General features: G+C 58.4%; 1 protein-coding gene across 3 annotated transcripts in view; it reads right to left on the minus strand.

Moving 5' to 3' along the window:
* INPP5A (inositol polyphosphate-5-phosphatase A) overlaps positions 1 to 19524 on the minus strand; it is a 250977-nt gene extending 231453 nt beyond the window's left edge. For all 3 annotated transcript variants that reach the window (XM_078150679.1, XM_078150677.1, XM_078150678.1), the window contains exon 1: positions 19349 to 19524. In XM_078150679.1, coding sequence (XP_078006805.1) covers positions 19349 to 19429 — 81 coding nt within the window. In that variant the 5' untranslated portion in view covers positions 19430 to 19524. The remainder of the gene's footprint in view (positions 1 to 19348) is intronic.
* Positions 19525 to 20109: the final 585 nt, after the last annotated feature.

The following is a 20109-nucleotide window of genomic DNA, read 5'->3' on the forward strand; positions in this document are numbered from 1 at the left end:
ATGTGACACACGAAAGGAAGAGACAGTGGTGGGAAGAACCCAAGTGACAGGAGAGGAGGAAGAGGGAGCTTGATTTTTCAGAAGTGGCAAACGCAGATGAGTTAATAACAGTTTGCTGAAAGGGAGGCAGCCAGTTTTCCAGTCACCAGCAATGAACGGTTTTCTTTCTAATACGATTGGGCCTTGACACCTAGCACACATTCCCATCCACAGAGCCCCTGCCCTGAGTCCAGTCAGAGAGCTAAGCCATGAGCAAACCTCCCTGTCAGTATAAGGCCACCAGCCTAAATGACTTGCTATGAAAGGAGGCTCACTGGACCAAGGGCTGACCTCGGAATCAGAAGCTGGGTATACAGTCTGTCTAGAACGCTTGTTTGCGGCAGGGGGAGATGCTTTCTAAACCTTAAAGCGCTATACAGAGGTGAGTCAGGCTTACTGTATGGCCTTTGTGAAAGAGAGGAGGGAGAGGGAGAGAGAGAGAGAGACAGAGACAGAGAATTGCAGCTGAAGCATGGGGCAGCTGCATCCTCCAATCCAAGAGCAGGGATTCCAGGAACTCTCACTTGCCCACTAACAAAACAAGCCCCTGTGAGACAGCACAGTTATCTCCGCTTTTGAAGGACATGCTCTCTGAGGACAGAGATCATTGCTACTGTTTCTTACTATCTCTCGGCATTTTCCCAGGGCACACACCAGGCTACTTTGCACATATGTCTTCAAATATTTGCTGAATAATCAACCAAACACATTATAGGGAAATGAACACAGGAACGACTTGCCAGTTTTGGCCAAGAGCCTGTGTCTGCACAGTGGCTACCTGGTCCCAGCACGCTTCCATGGCTCAAAGTAGTTACAAAGCTTCCCTGCCCTCAAGGCAGTCTTGTGGGACACCCACCCAGGGATAAGTGAACAAAGGGGAACAGATCCAAGAGGTGGGCAGAAGGAGGCAGCCACATACAAGCCATGACGGACTTGCCCAGACGGCTCGAAGATGGCCCCAAGGCAAGGCCAAGGGAGCCTTCTGTGCTCCCCTAAAGACTCCCTATGCCCCTCCGTACAGCAGCGGGGCCGGCACCTCCCTCCCGTCCTGCCCTGACCTGCCCCACCTTATACTTCCATGAAAAGAATGAAGCCCTGCTCCTGTCCTCCTCTCTCATCTCAAGTCACTGGCCTTCCCCACAATCTCCTTCAAGGCCCTCTCACATAAAGAGGCCAACCTTCCACTTGCCAAAACAAACCTCTCACCGCCATCGTGATCCAGCTCATCCCACATCTTTCCAGAAGATCATCCCCTCTAGAACCCTCTTCTCTCCCTCCCCCTCCTTCCCTTCCTGTCCCCTCTCTGCCCCCACCGCCGCCCCCCGTCAGCTTCCCTGGAGCATCTTTCTGCTCACTCTCATCCTCCATCGCTTTCTTCCCTCCATGTACAGAGCGCCCCCACTTCCTCTCCCCTCCTTCTCTTCTAAACGCTCCGTCATCTGACTTCCATCCTCATCACGCAACTGAAACTGCTCTCTTAAGTGACTGATGCGCTCTTCACCACCAAATGTCATGGCTCCTTCTCAGCTTTTCAGCAGGTGCCGCCGTGAAGCGCCTGCTCCTCTTGGTCCCGAATTCTCTTCTCTCTTGGTTCTCCCACTACTCTGGCTCCTTTGCTGGCGCATCAGCTCCAACGTCAGTGCCCCACGGTCGGTCCTCTCTCACTCAGTGATCTCATCAGCTCCCAGGGCTTCAATGAGCATCTCACAGATGGCTACAACTCATCCTAGGCTCTTTCCTGACATCCACCCCCATAACATCAAATAGCTATTGGAAAGTTTGAACTCAGCATCACGTAGATGGCCCAAACAGAACGTATTGTCTTCCCGTCCCCAAGTCGCCACCCCCCCAGAGCCCTCATCTCTTCCTAATTTTCCTATTACAGTTGAAAGCACCACTATCCTCCCGTTTGCCCACGCTCGACTTCATCCTCCTCTCCTACCCATCCCTTACATGCCATCAGCCGCCATTTTGTTTCTTTCTCCATGACAGTTTTCTCTCCCATGTGTCCCCCTTCCTCCTCTCAGCCTTTACCCTAGCTTAGGCCCTTCTCCCTTACAACTTGGACCAGCAATTCTCAGGATATGATCCAAGAACCAGTGGCTTTGGGGGGGGTGGGGGGGTCCTGCTACCCTTTCTGGGCATCTGCAAGGTCAAAACTATTTATATAATAATGTTAAAACATTTTAACTTTGAATATGGTAAGTACTGAACAAAAGGAGAATCCTCTGTATATTTTAGGAGTCCCAAGGAGCCCTGAGACCAACATGTTTAAGAACTGTTGGCCTGAACTATCTGCTGTAGCCTGCAGCTTGCTGTCTCCTCCCTCTGGCTGCCAAAGTCATCTTCCTCCTCAAGGGCAGGATTGACTCCGTCACCTCTTCTTCTCCTCCCCCAGAGACACACATACAGTCAATCAACTCCTTATCGCCTGCTCTGCCACTTAAGGTCCTCTAGACCCTGGCCCCAGCATAGCTTTCTTTCCAGCCTTATGCATCATCCCACTCCAAGCATGCCACTGTTCTCGGCCCACCTCTGCACCTTTGCACTGGCCATGCCCCAGGCCTGGAAGGCACTCCTTCCTCCCTCAGTCACTCCCCAGGCTAGAGGCTCCTCCCCCAAGCCGCCTCCAAGTTCCTTTATACACATCAAGTACATTTTGTGTACGCCATTGTTTCCCTGGGTGGAAAGTGACCTCCTGACAGCCAGGGATGGCTTGTTTCACACCCCCAGGCCTAGCAGAGTGGGAGGCCATTAGGAAATGTTTGTGGATGGCCTTCAAGATAGAAAGGGAGGCTGGCGGGTCCCAGACTCCAATTGAATGATGGCAGGTAAGGACCTTCATGCTGCCATGGAACTCATGACTCTACAGGAAGGATGGCTTGTGACCTGTGCCCGCGGCACAAGAGCCCGCCACACAAGAGCCCACTCAAATGAGGTCACAGATCTAAACCTCGGAAAAGCGAGGCCCATGTGGTGCTTTGTGAGGCCTGTGGTGGGACCAGGGAAGCTGCACAGGAAAGGTGGCGTGTGGGCTGGGAACCTTTCCAGGATAGCCAGGACGGAGCTCTGGCAGAGCGGGCAAGGGCATGCATTTCCAGAGGTGGCAGAGTGGTCTGAGTATGAGAGACACAGGATAGGGCTAGAAAGGAGAGCAGGGCCACATAAACACAGCGCTCCATCAGGCAGGCCCTGGCCTTGGGGTCCAGGAGTATCCTGACCAGGCAGGTCTCCCCTCAAGCCAACACTTCTTGAACCTAAGAGGCCGAGGAAGCAGACTCCCTGCTCTGACCACTCCCCAGTCCCAGCCTGGAGGAGGGGGGGAGGGGGCTCATTTTCTACCACCTACAGGACACGGAGCCCTTATTCCCCTCACCTGCACTGAAGAGAGGAGGCATCACACCAGCATGGGCCTTGGCATCCAGTAGCAGGCCTCTGGAGCTCCATACCCCACACTCGCCCAGTCAAACACTGCTGTGGCTCTCCAAAGAAGCCACCGCCTGAAAGGAGCCATCAGTGCTCAGCGTCTGGGGAATTAACTTGTTAAGCCCTTTGGGCAGCTCTAGAAGGCTGACCCACCCACATTTGAGTCTCTGGCTCCCAGAGTGCCTGGCCTCCCTGCCAAGGGAGCGCTCTCTAGAGAGCCCTCCTCCTCATGCTTCTGGCCATCCTTGCCTGCACCCCACTTCCCTTGGAGCAAACAGCTGAGGATCCCCTCAGCCTTCAATATGAAGTGGGGGGCAACGCTGGTAACCCCAGGCTCCCTCTGACCAACCAGGCCTGGATGGTCTCTTGAGGAACGTGAGGGTATCGAGGAAATCATGGTATCGGGGGACCCAGGCCTTGGACAGGACGGGAGGGACCTCCTTACCCACCTCAGTCAGTGAGAAAGAATTCTCCACTCAGCTCACCCCCCAGGGGCACAGCCGGGGGCCATCTCCTCCATCTTGGGGCCTCCACTGCCTCAGATAATGATCCCTTTACATCTATGATCTCAGGTTCACAGCTGCCCTACCCCACCTGTACAGACAGAAGCAGAGGAGCCCAGGAGCTCGGCATCCCTCCAAGGACCTCTGGGGCTGGATCTACCAAAATGCAAAGTCCACGAACATAGCACAGAGCCCGAAGCACGACACGGCCTACATGAGCTGAGCCTGGAAGGATCCTCTCCCTTCTGGTTTAGGAAGGAAAGCAGCAAGCCAGGGCACATAGGAAGGGGTGAAGAGAGCGAGGCGGGGCCTGGAGCCAACACCCCGAGACAGGCAGAAAACTGACCAGCAAGCCAAGGGAAGACAGAGGGCTCAGGCCCCAGGCTGTCCCCAACGTGGGATGAAAAGAGTTAGGGTTCCCCTGGGCAGCCTCGAGGCACAGAATGAGGAGGAAAGGAGGGCAGCAGGCCTGCTCTGGCCCAAGCTCAGCCTCGCCCAGTCTGGGAGCCAGGATGGGAAAAGAAAGGTCTCTTTGCCTGTACTCTCATCTAACTGAAACATAGCATTTCCTTCCATTAAAAAACCCAGGATTCTGAGAAGGGTCCACAGGTCCCCCCCAGACTGAGATCCCCTGCTCTGACCACCCCCCCATCCCCTGAGGGCTTCGTGCATTCTCCACGTGAGGGAGGGATGAGGAGGGGCCACAGGCCCTTCCTCAGCTGGGGTTCAATGACTGGGATTCAGAAATAGTAGGGGGTCGAAGGAGGGGGTGAGCCTTGAAAACTGTTCTGCTGGCAGTCGAAAGCCACAGCACCCTTTGAAGTCAGGGAATCAGAGAACCTCAGGTTGGAGGGGCCTCAGAGATCACCTAGCCTCACGGCCCCTCTTCATGCACAGAAGGCATCCCCACCATAACTCCTTCGACGAGGGGATTTCCAGGCTCTGCTTGAACAGCTTCCCCAAAGAGGGGGAAGCCCACGCTCCTAAGGCTGCTGTCCAACTCTGAGCTCTGGGTCAGAAAGTCTGCCTTGGGGATGTCCTTCCACCAAGCCCAAAGTGACCCTGGAGCAGCTGCTTCTGACCAGGGCTGCAGGGAGGGACAGAACAGCTCCCTCCCTCTTCCACGCCCTTGGGACCTGTGAAGTCGCTCCCTGGCCTCTCTTCACACCCCTCATACCTCGCCAATACCCCAGGGCAGACACTCCAGGCTCCTTAGCACCTTCTCTCCAACCCATGTCATCACCAGCCTCACTCCTTCACAGGAAGGTAAAGGAACCGAGTAAGTGCTCTGTCCTGAGAATTCAGGCCAGCTCCAAGGCCTGGCCCAGCAGCCTCTCCAAGGCCCGGAAGGGCCTGGGTGCTGGGAGGTCTGAGACCCTGGCACAAGGTTCTTCCCCAATGGAACGGAATCCCCCTGAGGGCAGGGAGGAGACTTATTTCTGTCCCACTATATGCTAGCAGACAATTTGAAGCAGCGCCCACTTCAAAGCTCACAACTCTGTTGTCCCTCTCCCGCAGGGTTGGGGCAGATTTAAACCCAGAGGAGGTAAACCAAGGGCCTGAGGGCCTCAGCCTGAGAAGAAGCCTGTGAGCTTTAGGTTAAAGCTCTCATTGTTCCCAGGAGGTCCCACAAACCTGCTCATTTTAGCATTTTTTAGCTAAAGGTAGCTAATTGTAGCAAACTACAGCAAAGGTTGCCGGAAGTCACAAAGAGAACAGGGCCCCTGCAGCCCCAGCAGCCCACCTCCGTGTGGCCCTGGCCTGAGATCAGATACAGTCCTGTGGGCATTTCCTAGAGAGGCCAGGAGCTCTCGGAAATAGACAGCATAGCAAGAACAGCAAGGCCGTACATGGCACGTACAAAGAGCGTCACTGCCATTTGGCTCTGCAGCAACCCTAGGAAGTAGGTTCTATCACTGTCCCCATTTTACAGACGAGAAAACGGAGGCAGACAGCAATCCAGTGGCTCCGTCAAGGCCACACAGCCATTGAGTATCTGAGGTAAACATCCAATTCTCTATCGATCTACCCTGGACCTGGAGTCAAGAAGGCCCAGGGTCAAACTCGGCTCTTCTGACCCTGGACAAGTCACGAGTTACACCGTCTGCCTCACTTTCCGCCACTGTAAAATAGGGATAATTGGAGCACTTAATGTCCAGGATCCTGTGGGGATCAAATAGGCGCGCTCTCAAGGTGCGTTGTTACCATTACAGGAGGGCCGCTGGGTGGTACAGTGGACAGAGCGTCGGGCCTGGAGTCAGAAGGATCTGAGTGCAAATCCAGCCTCAGATGCTTACTATCTGTGTGACCCTGGGCCAGTCCCTTCACCCTGTCTGCCTTAGTTTCCTCCTCTGTAAAATGATCTGGAGGAGATGGCCAACCACTTCAAGGTGCTGCCAGAAACCCCAAAGGGGGGGCATGGAAAGACCAGAGTGCCAGGTCTCACGAGAAGAGGAAAGCCCATGTTTAGGTGAGTGACCCTAAACGTCCTTCTAACCGATGAGCTCGGCCTGAGATGTGGGACTGAGTCGGTCCGCGTCCACCTTCCAAGACAGCCAGCCCTCGCTGACCGCACCATCCCGGGACTGAGCACTGAGAAGAGCCTGGCCACACAGGCTCTCTGGGACCCGGGACCCAGACCAACCAAAGAGAAAGTGGCCATGGCTGCCCCACCCCCGCCTCTCAGGATGATGCCAGTGGGGCCCGCCCACCAGCCAGGGTCCTCCTGCGCCAGGAGCGCTATGTCAAAAACAGGAAGTTGTAACAGACTCAAAAAACCGTAACCCAGTGATGAAGGAGGAAGAAAGCCAGAATCCTCCCTGAGCACCCCCTGAGCTCCCCGTCCCCTCACGCCCTTTAACTGACCCAGAGTCAGGCCACCCTGAAGGTCCCACCCACTTTGGTCAAGGCCACAGGACGCACAACGATTCAGGGCAGGAGGAGGAAGCCAGAGGGGGAGGGGAGCCCCCGATGAGAGGTGGGGGAGGAGAGCAGCAGAGCCAGCCCCCAGCAGGCTCCCTGGGCCCAGGGCACAGCCAGGCTGTTGGGCTCCAGCTGGGGGCTGTTTGCTGGGCACCCTTGGGCCAGTCACTGACAGACTAAGATAACAAGCTGCTTGGGGGGGATGGAAGTCTCTCTCTCCAAGCCCATCCCTCCAAGATGCCATTCCCCCATCCTGTCAAACCACATTCAACCTCCCCAGATGACTCCATGGCCTGGGAGGCTTCAGGTGATCTCCCAGAGCCTTCACTTCCTCACCTGTAAAATGGGGCCAATGGGGTGGGAGGATGGAAGAAGCCTACCAGGCACCTCTACCAGTCCCAAAGGGCTCTGAGCACCAGTGCTGGCATTGCCAGGGTTGCCAGGGCCGGGAGCGAAGTGACCAGGTCAGGGCCAGGGACCAAGACCCATCCCAGATACCCGGGCCCTTGGGCTGTCCTGGAAACATCCCTCTCAGTGGATGCCTAAGTGGGCCCAGCTGGACCCTACGGCCACCAGCTCCCCTCAGCCCTGGGGCTCAGCTGCCTGAGTTAGCCACCAGAACAAGGCTCAAGACAAAGCAGGCCCAGGCCTCAGATTCACTGGGCAACTGAGCTGAGTTCATATCCACCCTCAGGTACAGACTAGCCGCATGACCCTGGTCACTTCACTCGTTTTCTAACTATAAAATAGGTACAACGAAGTCGTTGGAAGGACCAAAGGAGATAAGCTTTGTCAAACTCTAAAGTCAGGAGGTGGCACTTAGCACATGCTAGACTCCTTCCCTCTTTCCTTCCTCTCCTCTCTCCCTTTTTCCTTCCCTCCTTCCCTCTTTCCTTCCTCCCCTCTCTCCCTCCTTCCTTCCCTCCTTCCCTCTTTCCTTCCTCCCCTCTCTCCCTCCTTCCTTCCCTCCCTCTTTCCTTCTTCTCTCTCCCTCCTTCCTCCCTCTCTCTTTCCTTCCTTTCCTTTCTCCCTCTTTCCTTCCTTCCCTCCCTCTTTCCTTTTTCTCCTCTCTCCCTCCTTCCTTCCCTCCCTCTTTCCTTCCTTTCCTTTCTCCCTCTTTTCTTTCTTCCTCCCTTTTTCCTTCCTCTCCTCTCTCCCTCCTTCCTTCCTGCTCTCTCTCCCCCTCCCTTTCTGGCACAGGCAACACTCACAATAGGAGCAGGCTGGAGCGCGGCCGGCCCAGGGAAACTGCCAGCTCTCCTGGAAATGGAGCCTGGAAAGTGCCTGGCCTCACGAGGCCTGGTGTGGCAGGTACAGTCCCTTCCCATGAGAAGAGCATACACTCTGAACAAGGACTTTCAGCAGCGTTCTCTCAGTGGCCTCCCACCCACCCAGACTCCAAGGACGAGCAGAAACTCCACAGGAGCAGATGCTCCTAAGAGGAGAGAGCGCACCTCGTAGGATGGAAGAGCAGCAGGCTCCCTCGCCTGCCAGGCCGGCACAGCGTGAGGGGAGCCAGGGAGGCGCTGCCCGGGCCAGGAGTCCGCCTGGAGCTCCTTGCCCAGCAGGACCACGGGAAAGCCAAGGTTCCCACGGTGTTTTAAATGTGGCAAAGTATGTACAGACATCCACATTTAACCTATTTTCCCACATTCTGACCACCCTCCAGGCTGGACAGTGGCCAGGGAACTGTCCTGGGCCCTGACAAGGGGGCAGCTCCTTAGTCGGGGTCCTCAATGGCTGGTGCCTCCCATTTCTGGGCTGGTCCCAGAGAGCCAAGCCTTGCCAAATGGAGGGTTGCTACCTCCCAAAGGCCATGACCATCACCAAACCCCAAGAGAGTCACAAGATGCTTGGGATACTCAGGTACTCGTTTAAAAGGGGGGGGGGAGTAGGAGGGGTGAATTCACTCCCTGGACGGGAGCAGCACCAGCCAGAGAAGCCCTCTGCAGCTGACTCTAATCAGGCAACCGGCCCCCCACAGAGGCAGACTATCCACTTCCCTGAAGGCCAGAGCCGCCCAGCACTTCTGGACACTCCAGCCCTGCCCAGCCTTGGCCAGGCCTAAAAGGAAGCACCCAAGGGACTGCTGAAGCCAGCAGGGAGCAGAAGCACTGCCCATGCCAGGGGAGAAGCAGGCTCCTAATTCACACAGGGAATACCCCCACTGCACCCCCCAGGTAAACCAGCGGGCTACACTGTCCATGGGTATTCTGGGGACCCCAAAAAGTATAGGGCAGGGCCTTGATCACCCTGCGAAGAATCGGAGCATCCCCCCAGGTACAGCATCACTGTGACCACGGAGACAAACCAGAAACCCCCAGGGATCATCGCCACCCACAGCCGCTCCCATCTCCTACAGAGACTCCTTCTGCAGGCAGCCCCTCCAGCACACACCCGCACACACACCCGCACGCACACATACACACGCGCACACACACATACACAGCACACACACATACACACACACGTGCACGCACACACACACATACACACAGCCGGCCTCTTCCCTCCGCTACCACCAAACCACCTGGTAACGAAGCCAAACGCACGCTTGGCCACAAAACGATTCTCAGTGGCCTCTGGCCCAAGGGAACAGGGAGGAAGGCAAAATGGATGCTTCACAGACTGCCATCTGTCTAGAGAAGCCGGCACCCCTCGGTGGAGAATGACGGTCCCCCGGGGCCAGCCTAGCTGAAGAGGAGGCCCAGGGCCCCATGATCACCCGATGAGGATCAGGAAGAGAGGGCGGGGGGAGCCAGCCTGGGTCCTCGGGGGCAAAATCGCAAAGCACAGCTCGGCCGGGCCCCATGCGCCATCCCGGGCTCCTCAGTCCGTCACCCACATCCAGCAGGCTGATGAAAGACACAGCTCACTCTCCTAAGGCTTTGGAGCTGGACAGAGAGGCTGGGCTGACACGGGACAATCGTGGAGAGCCACGGCAGCCAGGGATGACCACGGGATGACAGCGGTCGGGGCTCCCGCGCCTAGATGGTGGTTTCCAGGAGCTCAGCCTGGATGGGGAAGGACGTGGGCCAGGAAACCAGGCGGGAGAAAAGCACCAGCCAGCCTGGGCTGATGAAGACACCACCAGCAAGGGGACACAGCTGGGCGACCCCAACAGTCCCCTCCCTAAATCGAAGCCTCCTTCTACCCGGCACAAATCGGAGGGCATGTTCCGACTAAGGAAAGGCTTCATCTTCAAGAGAAGCCTCATCCAAAGCATCAGCGTTCATCTCTATGACTAATCTCGGGAGGGCCACAAGAGCAGAATCTGGAAGGGGCCATTTAACAGATCTGGACACTGAGACCCAGCCAGGAGGCGCTCAAGGTCAGACAGCTAAGAAGTGGAAGAAACAGTTTGAACCCAGGACTCCAATACACCCATCTGTCCAGCTTCTGAACATGCCCTCAAAAACGAGGAGAAATGTGCAGGCAGCGGCCAGCCTGGCCTCCCTCACCGTCTACAAACTCACGCATGTAGCAAAGCACGCAAATTCTGCGGAAAGCTTTCACTGTTGTTGAGTCCAAGAAGACTCCATTTGGGGCTTTCTCAGCAAAGACACTAGAGTGGTTGGCCATTTCCTTCACCAGTTCATTTTACAGATGAGGAAATGGAGGCCAACACAGTGAAGTGACTTGCCCAGGGTGACACAGCCAGGAAGTATCTGAGGCCAGATTTGAACTCAGGAAGATGAGTCTTGAGGACTCCAGGCCTGGTCCCCACTCACTGCAGCGCCCCCTGGCCGCAGTCGAAGGCTCCCGCCACAAAAGGGAAATCTGAGGCCCTGGACAGGGCCTCAAAGTCCAGGGCCAGCAGGAAGCAGCGGGAGAGGTAGGGCAAGGAGAAGAGAATGGGCAGTGCTCTGGTGCAGACCCCCCACTAAGAGACCCCCACACACAGGATGCCCAGGGGCAGCCAGGTCCTAGACTGAGTCAGAAGTCCTAGGAGTCAGGCCTCCTCAGGCATGGCTAAGGCTCCCCACCTACCCCAAAGCTCCAAAGGCTTTGGTCTCATGGCCAGCCCCTGGAGCCCACCCCACTCCTCCCCCATGCAACTTCCTTTGGGGATTAAGTGAGACAGGAAAAGGCTTTTAGGCCCCAACAGTCCTCCGCAGGGCCTGGGAGAGGCAAGTGAAGGAGGTGGGAAGGAAGCAGGCAGCTTGATGCCAGCAACCCAGAGGAGGGAAGAAGGTAGAAGAGCCAGCCCAGGGAGCAGGGTTCTGGGCCTCAGAGCCAGGAAGGCCTGGATTCAAGTTCTGCCTCAGACACTTACGGACAAATTAGCCCACCTCCCACTTCCTGTTGTGAGCGGCTCTCCCCCACCACAAGGGGCAGGGGCTGTTGGACGGAGTCTCCTCGCCAGGTAAAATCATGGGTCCCAAGAGAAGGAAGACACATGTTGGCGACTGGGTCAGTAGAAACCCGTGCCCTCGAAGGGCTGGAGGAAGTGGACCCATCTGGCCTGGGGGGCAGACGTCAGAGGGCCGGCCACGTATCTGGAAGGTCGTCTGTCATACAAAAGATGGAGGGGCCTCGTTCTGGGTGGCCCCTGAGGGCAGCACCAGGAAAAGAGGCCAGAAGAGGCTTGGGGGTGGCCAGAATGTCTAGCCGTGAGAGCTGGCCCAAAGTGGGTTAAGTAGGTACGTGCCTCCTCCATGGAAGCCTTCACTTGCTGACTCTGACAGAGAGGCAGGGCTGGGCCTGGGGAACCCCGAAGGACGCCCCCGCTAAGGATTCTGCTCTTCACCCCTGGTGGGGCCCTTTCTCTACAGCTCCTTCCCGTGGAAGGAATGGGGTCTTCTGATGCCACAGCTCACCGGCCTTTCCACTGTGCTAAGCGCCTCCAAGCACACAGTCCTAGGCACATGGCACCAAAAAACCCGAGTTCCTGGCCTCAAGGCTCCTATGGTCTGATACCACCCAAACATAGACGTCCGGGTACCATCTAAAGCAGAATGTACTGGTGACAAAAAGGAGGTACCCACAGAGGGCTCCGAGGCTGTGAAGGGAAAACCCTGTGAGCCGGCTTCCAGGAGCAAAGGAGGGAGGGAGGCCCCAGGAGAGAAGCCCCTAAGCCCAGCTCCAAAGGAAGAAGCTTCACCAGAGAGCCGGCCCCAGTGGAAAGCGGCCTCCCTTTCTGCTCTCGGTCCGAGGGTCTGCTAAAAGGTGGACACCAAGGAAGCTCTGAGACCTCAACCGCCCAGGCCCAGCCCAACATCACCAGGAAAACGAGCGGCTGGCTTGAATGAAGAAGGGAAGGGAAACCGTGACCCTGGACACTGGTGGAGACAGGAGGCCGTGAGGGGGCACCGCAGATAACAGCTCGGCGCCAAGAAGACATGACCATCCCCAGGGCCCTCGCAGGCCACGCGATTGCTGTCTGCCTCAGTTTCCCCTCCATAAAACAGTGAGGACTGATCGAGATAAATGTGTAAAGTGCTTTGCCAAGCTTAAAGCGCTTCATAAACGTGTACTGTCATCACTGTTACACATTCAACAACCCTGTGCTGGGCAGGTGACCCCAGCAGTGCTATCCCCGCATCCTGAACGAGGAAAACACAGCCCAGAGGAGCGAAGGGACTGGAGACAGGATTTGAATCCAGCCTTTCCCGAGGCCTAGTGGTCTGAGAATGTATCCCCACAGTCCAAGAGAAGGTCTGGACAAGAGGCGTTCTTCCAGCCTTCACACGTGTGCTCATGAAGCTCTCGTACACATGTGTGCAAGCACACATGTGAACAAATACATGGATGAGCACACATCTGTGCACACAGTCACATGGGGCCACTACATGAACACATCTGCACATACATGGACGTATGCAAGAACCCACATACAATGCTTACACCAGCACGTCGCAAGCATGTGCACAAACAATCATGCACTCGTGTACATGAGCACACATATACATTCACATAAGCAAACAGCGCACATGCAGCAACACACATGTGAGCACACATACATACACACGCACCCCTCATGAGCACACTGCGCGCCTACACCTATGCACATACATGTGTGTCTGCGTGGCACACATGTTCACCTGTGTGTGCATGCATATAAGTAATATAAGCAACGCTCATACACACAAGCAGACACGTGCACACACCAACACATGTGAGCACACACATGGATACACACACCTCTCATAAGCACACTGCACACAGGTACATGCATGCGTGTCTACATGGCACACATGTTCACCTGTGCATACATATAAGTAATATAAGCAACACCCACACACACAAGCAGACCAGTGCACACACCAACACATGTGAACACACAAGCACACCCCTGCACACACGTACACATACATCCTACCAGTGTGCACTCATGCGACAGCATACAGCAGCACACTGTTTCTGTGTACACACTCATGCACTCACACACGTGAGCACACATGGGACTGAGAAGCTCAGCCTTCCTCTCTCAGCACGCTCTCAGCAGGCCTTCCATCCATGCCCTACCTGGACCCCCCCTCACTTAGCACTGGGTCTTCCAGGCTACTGCCTTCACCCCTCTTGAACCAGAACACTTCCTTACAGGCCCAGATGACCCAGCAGCCCCTGCATCCACACGCACCCAGCCAGGAGGGCAGTGCCTCCCCCCAGGTTAGGCTTTCTCAAGCTGGGGGTCCCTGCCTCCTCCCCAAGACTCAGCCAAGGAGGCCTTGGCCCAGACCTCCCAAAGTAGCAGCCAGACGGAAGGCAGTTGACCCTGGAACACCTGGAGGGAGGAGAGAGAGACACAGGGAGGGTGGGAGGAGGAGGAGGGGAGCCCACATTACTCCCCACACACCCAGCCCACCCCCACTAAGTGCAGGCACAATGCTCTGGGTCTGCCAGGAGAAAAGGCCAAGCCGTGTGGACCCGTGGCTGGTCCTGAGAGCTGGCATCTGGCCAGGCCCCAGGTGGGCCTCTCTGCCTCCTCATCTCAGCACCAGCAGGGGGCGCCTTGGCCAGGAGCCAAAGCCAAGCAGGCTCTTTGGCCCTGGGGGCTTCTGACCAACCCTCTGGTCTTTACCTCTCCACCAGAGAGGTCACATTCCCCCGAGTCTGCTGCAAGTACCGAGTCACAAAGCTGACAGCGAAACCTTCCAGGAGCCTGAGGAGCCCAGGCCCCCAAAGGGAGGCAGACGAGCCCGTGCCCAGGCGGGCCAGACGGGCCTGTCCTTGTGTCCAGACAACCGTCCTGGTCCCGTTCTCTGGGCTCTACTGGGCCACCAGTGCCCTGTGGTGTCCCTGCTGACCCTCCCAGGGAGTCTTTCAGTCCAAAGAAAAAACCCCAGCATCTCCCCCCACCACCCTATCTCTGTGCCATCCTCTCCATGACGTTTTCTCACACTTCTCACTGTATCTAGAGGCCTCGAACTGCCCCGTGACGCTCAGAACAGCACTCCCCGTCCTGGGTGTCATCCCACATTCACTCTGTCAGCTGCTAACGGCGGCAGCTGATTTGGACCCTCCCAGCAGGCCTGGCCCCTAAAGCCAGGATGGCTGAGGTGAGCATTCCAGCTACCTGGGTTGGCATGAGAGGACTGAAGCGTCCTGGTTACCAGTGGTCTCTGGGCCGAGAGGCTCTCATGCCCACTACAATACAGAGCCAGCTCCCAAGAGTCCTGTCACACAAACGCTTGCAAACCCCCGCTGTGCAGGCCCTCACCCCCACAGTCCTCCAGCTGCGCTGCCTGGCCCTCCAACCCTTCACCGTCTGAGCTAATGCCAACAAGAGATCCCAGATGGAGGCACTCGAAAGTCTCTCTGCATGGGGGTCCAAAGAGGACGCTCCTGCACATCCCCTGTCAGGCGCCCTTCACCTTCTCAACGTCAGGGCCAACTGGCAAAATGCTCTGGGCAGCCCTGATTGGGTGACTGATCCGTTGGAGCTGAGGAAGGTAGCCAACAGCCCAGATGTCTGGCTCCTGGATTCTGACTCTCCTGGACTAGCACAAGGCCCAGATCAGCCCCAGCTGCCCCCTTTACCCAGATCCTTTACTTCTGTCTCCAAGCACAGACCACGGGCTCCATCCTCCCTCAGAACCATAACCCACTGCAGGGGCCACAAAAGAAGATCTGGAAACCTCCGGCCACTGAGGGGACCATCGGCATAAACATGCTTGGAAGCCAAGGACTTAGCAGTCCACGGAGGCATTCTCGGGCTAAAAGTCCTAGACCTGAGACAGAGACCACCAGGAGCTGGCCCAGTGCCTCTGGGTCTCCCAGCCAGGCCAGAAAGGTGGCCCTTCCGGAGCCATTCAATCTCTTTGGCCAGGGCAGGGAAGATGGAATGCTCAATGTTAAATCACTGAGCGTATAAGGCAGCCACAAAACAGGGACGGACCAGCCCCGAGAGGCCACACTGGCCACGGAGAGGGCTGGGGACATACCAAGCAGCCAGTGACCCCCGTTTCTTCTGTTGGCATTGAAACCTTACCACACAGCCCCAGGCATTCCATCCACTCCAGGGCTTAACTGAGAGGGAGGCCCATCCATGGCACCCATGACCCTGGGTCCCAGAAAGAAAGCCTCCCTGGGTTAGGTTAGATTAACCAAGGACCCAGGGTCAAGTTCACAGCCCAGTGGGAAAGAAGGCCAGACCCTCCTTGGCTTCCCCGGCACGTCCAAATCACCTACCACCCTGAGCGGCTGCCTAACCTGGACCATCCCCAGCCCTGAGTGCAGGGGCCTGGCCCAACATGGCAACAGAGGTGGGATTTCAGCTCCAGGAAAACTGCACAGGAGCTGGTCACATCCCACCGACCTCAGACAGAGCCTCAGGACTACGGTCGAGGCAGGACTGAGGCACAGAAGCGGGGGCACCCAGCCCCCTGCATACCCCAGCGATGCTGCCCTTCAAACTGCCCTCAGCCCAACAGGCCACTGACCCCCCACATGCCTGCTTGTTTCCTAACAAGGTCAGACAATGTTCCTGGGGCAGAAACCCAGCCTTCACCAGTTTCTGTTGAAAGACTTTTACACAGGACCATGAGGGAGGGGATGTCATCGATCTCTCCAGACACAGACCCCCTAGAAAATCCAAGGGAGCTAACAGCACACAGGAATGCCTGCCCAGCACACAGAGACACACAAACATACAGACCCTGACGGGCCCAAAAGAGCCCCGGGAGGGCCTGAAACGTCCAGATCAGGTCAGAACAGGCCCTGAAGTGCCAGATTGGAACCCCCAAAGAGGGCCTGCCCCGGAAGCCCATCCTCCCTGTCGGCCAGGTTGGACCCCCGAGTCTTCCCAACTGCGTCTGTTCAGTTACCAGGTTTCAGCAGCCCCTTCTCACATGCACCCCCTTCCCCTGCTCCCAGGACTCCAGGCCTCTGCTGCCCTAGTTCAGGATTCAGCTCAGCACCCTTCTTCCAGCCCCAGCGTCTCCCTCCCACTCCAGCCCCTGGGGCTCAGTTTCCTCCTTTGTAATTAGGGGGTCAACCTGAAGTGCTGATCCCTAAGATGAGGCACTTCCCAAGCTCAGGATTCCCTTCTTCCCAGGCACCTTAAGTGAGGAGCCCTCATGGGCCGGGCCCATGTCCTCAGTTCACCCCTGGCTCTCCATCCCAAGGTCTTGGGAAGTGGCTCACTGCATCACAGCCTGGGGTCAGCAGCCTGCCTCCCCAGCTTGCCTGGGTGTCTGGCACACAGCAGGCGACTGGGTGGGAGCTGGGGGGAGGAGGCGCCCTCCTTTCCCAGGCCTCAGAAGCCTGTCTGTCAGCAGCCCCCCACAAGTGACAGATAACAGTCAGGGAGGCCTTCAGCGGACTAAGCAGGATGTCAGGACACATCTACTCTGCCGCCATCCCACCCCCCCCCCACCCGAGCTCAGCCCTGGCTCACAGGAGAAAGCTGTTTGGTTCTCCTGTGACGCCCCAGCCAGATGGGAGCAGAGAACCAGGGCACACCTGAGTCTGCTCCAGGGAGCCAAGGATGGACATTCTCAGACTGGATCACGGGCTGCCTAAGCACTCTCGCCAGGCCTCCTCCTCGAGGCCACCCCAAAGACAAGAACAGGTATGGGATAAACGCCAGGCTCTCAGGGCTCCCAAGGCCCTGCCCACAGGCCTCTAGCACTGTTTCTCCTCCTAGGGCACTTCAGGCAGGAAGGCAGCTGCTCAGAGGCCTGAGTCTAACCCAGGGTCCATCCGGAGCCTGGGTAGCCTCCATCCCCATCTCACAGCCCACACACATCTCTAGCTGAGACACCTTTCCTCTCTCCCAGAAACCCAGGAGACACGGTCTTCATTCAAGAATGAAGGCCAGGTGCAGGGAAGCCCCAGCAGCAGCCAAGGACCAGCCTGGGCCTGGGCTCTGGGCTCAGCTCTGCTTGTTCCTTGGGAAAACAAGGAGGCTGGATCTCTGAGGTCCTGGCAAGCTCTCCAGGAGAGAGGGAGGGGGAGGGGAGGAGGATGGCAGAAGGCAGGGGCAGCCTTCTCCACCCCAGGAGGGACCAGCGTTTATCACATCCGACTCCCAGGAGAACATTGAGGAAAAGAAAGGCTTTGGCACCTGAGCCCAGGTCCACTGACTCCCAAACCAAGTCATTTCCCTTCTTTTCTTTTGCAAAGGTCACAAATATTATCTGAGTGGATGGATCTCTGAGTCAAATGATCACTCCAAACAATGTAGCAGATGTGAACTATTTCATGAAGTTTGCTTCAGAGGCAAGGACCTAATTGCTCCATGGTGAAGCCTCAGGCCAGCTCCAGCGGGTGCCACCTGGGCCCGAGCTGCAGGCTGACAAACTGAGGCCTCAGCAGAGTGCAGGCACCTGTCCTTGGCCACAACCAGGCAGATTCAGGAGCCAAAGGCCCTGGACCCAATTCACCTCCAACTGCCTTTTGGACAAGCCAAATGTTTCTTTGGGCAAAAATGCTTCAAAGTTGTTTCAGATGGAAACAGGCTGCAAAATGCCATTTACCTTTGGAAAGAAGACCCACCAGAGAGGCAAAGTTCTGGCCCAGCTGGGATTGAGAGGAGGTAAGGAGAGAGCAGGAAGAAAATTCCTAGGAAGAAGACAAGGGCACCCCCCCCACACCTCCAGCCTGCCCTTCCCCCTCCCCTGACAATTCCCAGGAAGATGGGAATCACCTGACTTGCCAGGCCAGGGCCATGGGCACATGGAGGCTTTGGGCCATCCCACCAGTCAGACCAACCCCCACAACCTCCTCCTGCCATTCCCAGATACTCGAAAGAAGTAGCCTCAGAGGATAACCATGGAAGGGGAGGCAGTACCCCCCACCCCACCCCCAGGGATCCCTGGCCTTTAAAGGGAGAGTGAGCGTTGCTCAGATGGATGAGGCAAAGGCCAGCGGCCCCCTCAGGAGCTGGGGCAGGGGACACTTCAGGAGAATCAGAGCAACTGGTCACCCCCAAGCTGCACCCAGTTTTCACAGTAGGGAGACGGGATCTTTTAAGCTTCGGTTTGCCTTTTCTCTCTGATATGAGGAGTGCAGCAGGCTAGGACACGTCCAGAGAGGGCTCGAAGGCTTCTGGTCAGGGCGCTCCTGGGGCTGGTTTAACAGGGAGGGGGGGAAGTTGGGGGGGGGACGGAAGCCGGCCCTATCCTGGTAGTTTCTCAGATTCGCTGCAGAAAAAAAGCCCGAGTGCTCCCGAATTCCCAGCGGGCTCCATTTCTTCCCGAGCCAGGCGGGATGGCTGTCTTAGCTCGGCTAGCTAAGCTAGCCAGAGGGCTCCTTGGCCCTGGCCTCGGCCCTGGGCTCGGCGGGAGGGAGGGGCTGGGGGCTGCCTCGGCCCGAGGAGACGTCTAATTGGTTAGGGTCCGGCTCGCTCCCTACAGATGGGGGGGAGGGGAGGAATCAGCCCCCCTCCGAGGGCCGAGCTTTGTTTCAGCTCTTCGGGTTCTTCGGAAAGGCAAAGCCAGGAGAGGGAAGTTGGGGTGAGGCCCGCCCCTCCCAAACTGGTTCTGGCCTAGGCAAAGGTCAGCCGGGATGGGGAGGGCAAGGGAGCAGTGGGTCCTGGGCCAGAGGTTCGGAGGCCAGGACCCCAGGGGCCCAGAGCCCCAGAACAAGCCGCAGCCCCCTCAGGCAGCGCTGCCAGGCCCGACCTCCGGAGGGAGGAACGGGGGAACTGGGAAGGAGGGGCCGCTCCCTGGCACGAAAGCCGGGCAAGGCGGGGCGGGGCAGGGCCGGCCGGGGAAGGGGGCGGCCACATCTCTCCCCACTGCCGGACCCGGCTAAGGGGGCCTGGAGCACGGCCCGGGCCAAGCAATATAGGGTGCTCATTCCCAGCGGAGCCCCCGGGGAGCCGCACTGGGGGTGGCGGGGTTGCGGGTGCCGGGGGGCTCGGCGGGGCCCCCTCCCCGGCCCCGCCCCCCCGGCGCTCCGGAGGCTGCCCCGGTGCGGAGGTGAGGGCCCTCCGGGCTCTCGGGCAGAACCATCGCGTCCAGTCCCGTGCCGCCCCGCCCCGCCCGGGCTGCCCCCAGCGCCCCACTTACGTCGTCGAAGAGCGAGCCCACGTTGGCCGTGACGAGCAGGATCCCGGTGCCGCCGGCTCCCGCCGCTTTCCCAGCCATCATGCCCGGCCGGGGTGTCGCCGGACAGGCAGGGCGGCGGAGGACTCTCGGTCCGACGGCGGGAGGCGCCGGGTGGCCCGGACCCCCGGGCTGGGGAGGGGGGGCTGGCTGGAAGGCTGGCTGTCGTCCGCGGGGCTGCGGGCCCAGAGACCAGGCCGGGGCTGGGGGCCAAGCTCAGGCGGAGGCGGCCCCGACGGGGCGGGCGGCGGCGGAGGCAGCTGGCACCGGGCAGCGCGGGTGGCAGCAGCAGCGGCGGCGGCGGCGGCGTAGCCGGGGGCTGCGCCCCGGGCGCATCTCGGGCGGCTCGGGGCCGCGCTCAGGTTCGCGTTCGGAGGTGGGAGTGGGGCGGCGGCGGCGGCAGCAGCAGGAGGGCGGGCAGGGCCCTTGGACGGGGCGGGCCAGCACGCGGGCTGCGGGGCTGGGCGTCCGGCGGGGCCCGCTCCGCTCCGGGGGCTTGGCACCCCGGCCCTCTCGGCTTGGCCCGGCCCCCTCGGTCCGGCCCGGCTCGGCTCTCTCGGCCCGGCTCAGCGCTCCCAGTCCGCAGCCATTCGGTGCCCGCCAGGAAAGTTCCCGCTGCCGCCGCGGCCGCCGCCGTGTCCCTGCTCTTGGCAAGTTCCTGCGGGAGGAGGGGGAGGAGGCAGGGGCGGGGCCGGGGCGGGCCTGGGAGGGGGCGGGGCCCTCGG

Source organism: Phascolarctos cinereus, unplaced genomic scaffold, assembly GCF_003287225.1.
Source record: "Phascolarctos cinereus isolate Bilbo 61053 unplaced genomic scaffold, phaCin_HiC Scaffold_3;HRSCAF=262, whole genome shotgun sequence".
NCBI classification, from domain to species: Eukaryota; Metazoa; Chordata; class Mammalia; order Diprotodontia; family Phascolarctidae; genus Phascolarctos; species Phascolarctos cinereus.